Raw genomic sequence first — 9,979 nt, forward strand, 5'->3', positions numbered from 1 at the left:
TCGTTATTTTCGATGTTTGTTTGTCTATCAATATTTATTGTTCTATCGTCTGAGAATAGGTTTTGTATGTATGTTCGCCATTCAACGCTTATTTCTTCTATTGTGGTCAGGACTCTATCATCCGTGCTTATTATTGTGCCACTCTGCCTAGCGTTTCTGATCCCACACATTTCTTTAATTTTCTTATGGAGAAGTCTATCATCATGTTATTATGCGTATACATATCGAAGAAAAATAAGATGAAAATGACTGCTGGAGTACCTCAAGGGTCAGTCCTAGGACCCAAACTATGGAATATTTTATATAACGGGGTACTAGAAGTTAACAAAACACAAGGAGTAAGGGCTATTGCATACGCAGATGACCTAGCCCTACCTAGAAGATATGAATTGGGGCACCATAAACAAAGTAAATGAAGCAATAGAAACAACTGCGAGATGGATAGAGAGAAATGAACTAAAACTTGCAGTAGAAAAGACAAAAGTAATCATCTTAAGGGGAAACACAAGACAAAAAAAAAATTTTGGTTCAGAGGCTCCGACATAAGACCACAGAAGACCGTAAAATACTTGGGAATCATACTAAATGACAAAATGACATTCAGACACCACATACAAGAGGTATGTCCGAAGGCGGAAAAGACGACCTCGACCCTTCATAAGATAATGCCGAATAATAGGAGGCGCCGGGTCACACAAAAGATCAGTTATCCTACAATCAATCAATCAATCATGTTCATCTTACTATATGGGGCTCTAGTGTGGCATGAGATCCTCAACAAAGCGAAATATAAAGACATGCTTCCTAGGACACAGACAAAACCATTGATCCAGGGATGCAGAGCGTACAGGACCGTATCAATCATTGCCTTGCAAGTAGTGGCCGGTGCTGTTCCGGTGCATATCTTTGCTAATGAAAGTATTCGGGTGCACCAAAGGGGCAACAGAGCTTTAGGTTCAGAAAAACAAAAAAGAAAAAGGAGTTTGGAGATCTGGCAGGACTAATGGTCAGAGAAACAGACAACGCTACCTGGACGAAGGCCCTTATCCCAGATATAGTAAGGTGATATGAGTGTAAACACAAACGTGCCAACTACTACTTCACTCAATTTATGACGGGACATGGATCTTTCCGGTCTTATACATATGGAATAATCAAGACCGAGAACGATCTATGTCCCGAGTGTGGAGTGGTAGATGATGCGCATTATATGGTATTCGTATGCCCTGCATACACATGAACCACATGAACTAATGAATAAAGCAATTGAAAGCAAAAGAATTTTTGACTTGATCATTGGTTTTGTGACAGAAACCATAAAACACAAGGAAAAGAAAGAGTGGAGACTGCAACAGAGGTGAATTGTTTATTTTAACATGTCGTATCTATCGGCGTCAGTGGGGTCAGCCATTATTCAGCTTCCACTACTTCGCCGAAATGTTAAATGAATTCTCAAAGAACTTGACTATATTACAGAAATCAATTTACATACGTGTGGTTTTGTTTCTACTTGTATCTAGTGTACGGTGTGTGTCTCCTTTTGAAGCAGCCTATTACTAAGTAATCGACTGGTGTAGATAGAGGGATGAGTGAACCACCCCCGGGGGTGGAATATGAGTGTCTGAAGTTGCTTGTACTTGTTGTCTGATCTTTCTCGTTTAAGTTCAAAATGGTTGAAATAACGGCGCAGTCGCTTCTTCCTGCCTATCGCTCTGCACAAGGATGGCTACCTTAAAAACCAAGTCCGGTGCAGACGTGGGTGGGGTGGCGCGACTGAGTTGCTATGGCAATCACGGAGCACAGACGGAGAGCGACAGATGGGAATTATGAGTAAAGATGACGGGAGTTATAGTCGTTGACCCCATAAGCCAATACCCTAAATCCGATGCGTCAGCACCCGAACTATGATCGACCTGAATATAAAAGTGCAACTTGTGAATTATTGTTTTATTTTGCAATGTGTAATGTATTTCATTTTAATTAATTATTATTTAGTCTGATTTGAAACTTTGTACAGTGAAGTCTGATTTTAATATTGTAACTTTTAAGAACGTAATAAAGATCTCTCGCATTTGTAAATTAAATAATTATTTTTTAAAAATCGTCCCTGAAGGGCAGAAATTATTAGTCGGGTCAGATGGTAATGCTTGCTAAGAGTGGTCACAGGGTCGTCGGCTGGAGAAAGAGGGAGTGAGTTTAGTTGGTAGGCAGTCAACTACGGTAAGGAGTAGTCGTTCGAATCCAACTCATCTGGGATATCTTCCCAGTGGTCTTTTGAAGATTCTCACCTCCACAAAAAAAAAACTTGCAGCGAAAGGGGCAACCGGGCGCGCCTCGGCAAAAAATCTAGAGTTAACCATTTTCTAAAGCTTAAAATTTTTATTTTCAATTATTCTATAACTTCCATTTTGCCCCATAGTGTTCTGAAAAACTGAGTCAAATTCACACTTTGCGGCGGTTAAATATACTAGTTCTTGTGTCACATGCCCCCTATGGCAAGTGTGTACATGTAAAACTTCATGCCCTCTAGTACACAGAAGTATAACTGTTATATATATTACATACAGAAAACTATTATAGAAGTATTAATCTACTGTCCTCTAAAACAGACAATGCCACCAACATCCGGTGTAGCACAGACAATTAAACAAATTTTCTCTTGGAGGTAATTGGATAAAATTAAAGGTGTTTATAAAAACACAATACTTTATATTAAAATAAACATAACAATCGCATTTTAAAATTGATTGGTAATTTTTGCATCTTCTTGTTAATTATGTGCCTTACTAAAACCAGGCAAACAGTGTCCAGGTTGACCAGGGCAATCGGAACAATTAGTTATAATCCTACGAACTTTTTTATCGACTTCACGGTAATTTAAATCTAAAGGTTTTAATACTTGACGACAGCCTCTACATGGCTTTCGTCATTTGCTTTCAGGTCCTTCAGGTTTAGTAAATGCATGCACTCTTTTTTTTTGGAAGTGGTTTTTCTTCAGCTGATTGTACTAAATTATAAGCTACCTAACGCCTAAATTCTGTAATGCTAATTTTTTTTCAGAGCACATACTGAATATAATTAACCTATTAACAATAGCTGTTCCGAGTATCATCTTAAATACTACTTTCCTAAAAAAAATTAATAAGAAAGAGATATTAAAATTATAAGGTATTTTTTTTTTCTTACCGGTACTACTTCAGGCTTCGACGTGGCACTGTATAGTAAGTTGGCATCTAGTCACAATAGTCGACTCCTTTCTTTACAGAGTTGTAATCAATTATACATTTCGGTTTCATAATATCCTCTTTTTGCCTATTCTGCTTTCCTGTTGGAATCATCTATTTAGTATGGGCTGGGACACTTGAAAATCATTACCACAGATCTCTTATCCATCCACTTAATATTTCTTAGTCTATCTTTTTTTTCCAATGACCTCTGTTAGCTTCATCTTCTTGGACTGGTTAAAAATAGGTGGTATTCCTTTTCTGTTTCCTCTTAGAGTCCCACAGTGCATCATATTTTCTGCTAACAATCTAAATAAAAGTTATCAGCAAATAATATTTTGCCAGCTTTATCTGTGATACACTAAGTTATTTTAGAATAACTGGTTTATTTTAGAATAACTACTTACGTTGAAAGTACAGCCTTTAGGAGAACAGAGTTTGTATAGTTTCACTCCATATTTATGAGTCTTGTTGGGGATGTACTGACTAAAATGAAGTCTCCCTCTGAAACTCTGAAAGGTTTCATAGATTCAACATTAACGAGAATGTTGCCAGGCTCCATTATTCTTTGAAAATTTTAAATTAACTTCGTAACTAAATTTTCTATTTTGTATAATTTATTAGTGGTATCAGATGTCTCATTATTTTCAAAATGAAGAAGTTTCAATAAAAACAAAAAGCGGTCCAGAGTTAAAATTTTTCCTATTAATTTATTATAAAATATGTCATCTTTAGACCAATATAAATTTAAATATGGTACCTGAGTGAGACCCATTGCAATTATTACCCTTAGGAAGGCTCTTACTCGTATTTTAGTTTTGTTTGTGGCTGTTTATAAACTGAACCCCGATTTTTTTGACTGTCGCATACTTAATTGTTGAATAGCATAAATGTTGGTTTCATTAACAATAATATCCAATATTTCATCAGTTACGAAATGACTTAAACCGTCTATTGGTTTCTGTACCGCATGTGGTTCAATACTAACTAATGTATTCTTTCTTACTACAAAATCGTCACCATCCACATCTTCTAAATCACACCATTCATCACCATCACTATTCTCAGCACTCTGTTTATTATTATCTGATGGAATTTGCTTATATGGTGTAGTAATAATTTCATCACTACAAATAGAAGAATTTAAATTGGAGGATGAAGAAGATTTAGGAAAATAACTTTTATCTAGAAATGAATCGTCACTGTCAAAGTGATCCTTGATACTGTCGGCATCAGATGAAGATTGAGTTGCTGTCTGCTCATTCTCCATATTGAGTTCATTAGCCTGTTGGGTATCCATTTCGTGTTATATTTCTGTTCCTATAAACTGTTGTTCGTTTTCATTATTAAAATATTCATTACTTTCAATAAACTCTGTATTATCATATAATTCATTTAAAATAGTATTTGTTTCAGAACTCTCTCCCAAGTTTTTATGATCACTGATTGTTTGCTTATTTGCAACTTCTGTCACCTTTTGTTTCACTGTATCAACCATATATCTTGCCCTTTTTGACATTTTAACAAGTACTGCTCACACTTCAGTGAACTACAATAAACTAAAACTGAATATATACAGCGACAAGCACCAACAAGTTGAAACGAATGGCAATAACACATGCCTCCCGGAGTCTGTGACGCATAGTATCAATAAATTTATGTTTATGTGTGGCACGTGTCTCCGGAGGCATGTCTCATATTACCGACATCAGTAGCGAGAATTAAAAATTTGCTACGATAGCTATTTGTTACACTTAAAACGACGTACAAATACCATTTTTATCGCTACCGAAAGATGCGACGGTTTAACCAATTTTACTACAGCACAGTTGAAAAATTACGCACATGCCCCTAAGGATACGTGACGCACTCAAGATGTTAAAGACCATTTTTTTTGTTACCTAGAAAAAAACAAGTCTTTTATACTAGAATTACATCCGCCTTGCACATCTACACCGAATCAGATGGGATAACCCCCCATACTGCAACCAGTATTAAACCAACATAACGGTCAAACATATTTTTTAAACAAATTTTTTAAACCAATACAAACATTAATTACTCGAACATGTCTGAATATGACTTGATTGCCACACTGTTTTTATTCATTAAAAATTAATTACCTAAATACTTGAATTACTAATGTGTTTTAGTTTTTTGAAATCTATAGCATAATAATACTGGGCATTCACGTTCCGACTTGCGGTCCCACTTAGTAGGACTACTAGTTGGATATTCGTCTCCACTCACGCTCCGACTTGCTATCCAACTAGCGGTCCAACTTCAGTTCTTAGTTTGTTTTCACGACGATGTACATCACTTAACCAAAAAATGTATCGAGTAAACACTACGCAAAATATAGTTAGGATGAGGAAAATGGCAGCATTGTGCTTGTTGTGCATTTGAAGAAAAAGAAGAAAAAATGTTGGATGAAAAAATTATTTGTTGATCTTTTGAACTATTGTGACACTTTTTCGATGTTGTTGGAAAAAGTTGGTCTACTCATTTCCAAAAAAGATACCGTCATGCGTGAATGTGTTAGTACTGAACAACGCCCTGTAGCAACTTTACGCTTTCTGGCCACTGGAAGCTCATTTAAGGATCTGAAGATTAGCTGTAAAATATATCCACAACTATTCGGAAATGTCATACCAGAAACTTGCAGGGCTATAATGGTTTTTCGTGGAATTGAAATTTTCGATTATTTATTTGCGAACTAGGAACAGTAATCAACAACAAAGGAGACATCGAGGATGATCTTAACAACAGAATGGAAAACACAGGAAAACTATTCCAAGCACTAAATAGAGGATTCCTTAATAACAAAGAAATATCAACAAAGACCAAGATGACAATATACAAAACAATATATAGACCTACAGTAACATATGGAGCAGAAAATTGGATATTAAACAAAAGACATCAGAGCAGAATTCAGATAGAATCAGAAATGAAGAAATAAGACAAAGACTCAAAATCAAACCGATACTCGAGTCAATCAAAGAGAAAAAATTGGCATGGTTCGGACATCTAACCCGGATGGACAATAATAGACAAGTAAAAAGAGTGTGGAACGCCAAACCAATAGGGAAGAACAGAAGAGGAAGACCCATTAAAGAATGGAACAGTGACATCTCGCAGATACTGCAGAGTAAGGGTAAGACTTGGCAAGAAGCAACACAGATGGCATCCAATAGGAAGGAATGGAGAAAGTTCGTTAAGAGCTAGGACACCTCAGAAGACTGTTAAATATTGTAATTTAATGAATTGTATTGTAAACGGCCCAACACCGAAAGGTACAAATGGGTCTACTAATTAAGTAAGTATTTGCAAACTAGGGATCTTTGCTTAGCGATGTCATACAGACAGCACCAATTGAGATTTTGTTTGGAGCTGATGTTGTAAGCAAATTGTATACAGGGAGGAAATATTAGTTACAAAGTGATCTTGTAGTAAATTTAATGTTTTAATTGGAAATAAGCCATTATATGAGTTAGTAATTAAATGTATTTGACGTTTGGACTTCTGTTTCGGAAATCGTTATCAAAATATTCAGAAGTTAAAGTCGAAACGTCAAAAAATTTAATTTCTAACTAATTTTTAGGCTTATTTCCAATTAAAACAGTAAATTTGCATAAGATACCACAAGAAAATAACTTCAGAACGATATAAAGAAATAATTACTTCTTATTTCAGTACAACTATGATTTAATCTTCGTTGGTTGTTGATAATTCTTTTGTAGCCAGTCCGGAGTGTTGGAAATTGTACCTATGTGTGAGTGTCCAAAATAGATCTACAGAAAGGAAAATGATTTGCCCTAACAAAAAGTAGATGATGATGAAGAATCATATATTTTAATAGGGGTAATTTTCATGCAATTAAGAGTTTATTTTCTATTAAATATTTACGAACTAGGGATCTTTGCGTAGAGTAATTCATAGAAATCTCATACGTAACAGGTTCCGAAGATCAACTGGCTGAGGAAATTTTCGATCCGACCTGTGATCCGACTTCCAACTTCACCATTCACGCTTCCACTTCGTCGCCAGTCGGAAGTCAGACCTTCAACTACCACTACCACTAGTTGTTCAACTAATCCAACCAGCCCACTCACGGTCGGATTTCGGATCCAACTGCGGAAGTTGGACCACTAGTCGGACTACAAATCGGAACGTGAATGGCCTATTTAAGAACTCGTATTAAGTATGTGAGTTCACCTTGTTGTCTCGATGCGAAGTCCAAACTAGATTTCTTTTAACTTAAACAGCGGGAAGGTTTCAGCTCAGGTAACGATACACAACCACTTAATAGGTATGAGGAGAGCTTAAAGAAAACAGACTACAGATTGTTGATTGATGGGAACAGCAGCAAATATAAACATTGAATGGGGAAAAATGAGAATCAACCTCAATGGTGAATGATTAAATCACTTACTGTTCTTTGACGACACCAGGCTGATTTAACAGAATCCAATAACCCATTACTTAAGAGTTAAGTGTACTAAATTCTGCGTCAACTAAGATTTAAAAATTAATCTTTAAAAGTGCAATATATGATAAAGTTAGTCGATGACAGAATAATGTAGAAATCGAGTACTTAACATTGGTATTGGTTTTATAAATAGTAAGGTTGCTTAAAATAGGTCGAGATTCAAACCTGCAAAATTAAAAGACAAATCAGTATCAGTAGCATGACGGCTTTCAGCAAGCTGAAAAGTACGGTATTTAAAACCAATATGCAGATATATCTGAAAAGGAAAGTTTTCGAATACACTGTGTGCTTTCAATATTGACTTACTAAAAAATCTGTGGAAAAATCAAAGTGAATCCGTGAGCCACGGGGAGGCCAATGTTGGGATTAATTCTAGAATATACAGTTCTAAAGGTAATTATTTAATCTTTAAAGGGTATTACGGATGCTGTATAGCAACATGAAATGAATTTGGGCGTATATAAAGAGAATAAATGATATAGAACGGGTCAAACTTAATACGATTTACAAGGCACTAGGTCGGGAATACAGAACAGAACTGAGGAAAGCCTATGTTTAGCAGTGGACGCTACGGGCTGTGATAATTCTATATCTAACCTCAAAAAAAGTGACGGCATATTTGGTCAGATTATTGTGGCATTGTATTTCGTACATATAAAGTACAAATCAATTCAATCGAAAAACAAAACTGCGCAGAAAAATCACCTATTTGTCACCGTGACAATAACGAATCAATTCCATTTTGTCACCGTTATATAAAAATCGTCGACCAGCGTCTCTATTGCTGATGAGGCTCCTGCGGTTTAGAATTAATATTAATTTATAGTGTTGATTAATGTGCCACATTTGTATCAATGATTCATGCTGGGGAACCCCCACCGTGTCATTTCATTTCCTTTTGATGCGGCCGCAGGATTCGTTATAAGGTTTAACAAAGAGAGTAGCTATTGTTTGGCAAACTGAATTATCCTTCTAATGCTTGCAAACTTTAATTCGATTTCTCATATCCTTTCAGCGTATTACTGCAAAGAATGGGTGTAAAAATAATAGGTTAGCTGTTTGTTTAATATTTTAATACACTTTGTTACAACGTCGATAGGTTTTCGTCGCTTTTGAATTGCATAAAAATGAGATGTAAATAAAATTTTTACTTAATAAACTTGTGTTTGAATAAAAAAATAAGGTAAATTTAACTACATTATGTCTACAGTCAAAGTTTTTAATGGAAATCTGTAAATTTCTCAAGCTCTAATAAAATTTGAAGTTGTATAAGAGAAAAATAGTTTGTTATGTTTATGTAGGAAAATATCTTTGGGGTATGTCGATAAGAAGACACACATGGCTGGTAATATATTTAATTACAATTATTAATAAATTAACTATGTATACCCTGTATACCATGTATCACAAAAAGAGGTTTAATCTTTGTATTTAGGTATATTTAAAAAACCCTTAAGGGCTACATCAAAAAACACAAACGTTTTCGGAATAATAATTCCATCATCAGGTTAAAAAGCCTAAAATAAGTATAAACCATTTAATGAAAACAAACGTGATTAAAATGTTGACTAAGGTTAAAAAAGCAAAATGGTTATACTTACAGGTTAACATGCCTGAGCCACTAAAATATTTGGGTACAACCCTTTACAAAAAAATGAAGTTAGCAAAAAATGTACATGTTGTTGTTTAAAAGTGAGTGATGTTTAATACTTTATTAGATTTAACTTCAGGCAACATATAACCATGCCTCACGTAAGTTCCAGGGTCCGGAGAGTAAACCTCTTCAAACGGACATCAACTGGTGGCGGACCATCTGTCAATCAGTTACCAGTTACTGGTTATTTGGTAAATAAAGTATCAGATAAAAAGTTACATGTAAAATAAATTGCATTTATAATAGTTTGTTATTATGTTGTGGGTTAACGCGAAATCAAAAATATAACCTAAATATTGTTGTTTATTGTGGGTGAGAGGCATGGATCCAGTATTAGGAGATTTAATGAAATCGGAGAGTATGATCAGTATGATGTTTAATGTTTATAAACTTACTGCGAAAATATAATATTTAAAGCAGAATCGAACATTTTAATTGTTGTAATGATAAAGACTTTTTAAGACGTTTAGATTAAGTAAACCGACAGTGATCTATATTCTGAGAAAATATTGCAAATAGTTGTTAATAAAAGATTATAAAAGTAGGTACATGCCTCTTTTTTACTTAGTTTATGCAGTGAATGTTGTCATAATCTTAATAATTAAAAAA

General features: G+C 34.9%; 1 protein-coding gene across 1 annotated transcript; it reads left to right on the forward strand.

Moving 5' to 3' along the window:
• Nucleotides 1-593: 593 nt before the first annotated feature.
• LOC140450378 (uncharacterized) lies at nucleotides 594-1,004 on the forward strand. Its single transcript, XM_072544016.1, has one exon. The coding sequence runs from the start codon at nucleotides 594-596 to the stop codon at nucleotides 1,002-1,004; it is 411 nt and encodes a 136-aa protein (XP_072400117.1).
• Nucleotides 1,005-9,979: the final 8,975 nt, after the last annotated feature.

Source organism: Diabrotica undecimpunctata, chromosome 1 (genome assembly GCF_040954645.1).
Source record: "Diabrotica undecimpunctata isolate CICGRU chromosome 1, icDiaUnde3, whole genome shotgun sequence".
Classification (NCBI taxonomy): Eukaryota; Metazoa; Arthropoda; class Insecta; order Coleoptera; family Chrysomelidae; genus Diabrotica; species Diabrotica undecimpunctata.

Bases quoted from the DNA above. Each gene is read 5' to 3' on its own strand.
- LOC140450378 (XM_072544016.1), top strand. From the start codon at position 594: ATGACATTCAGACACCACATACAAGAGGTATGTCCGAAGGCGGAAAAG.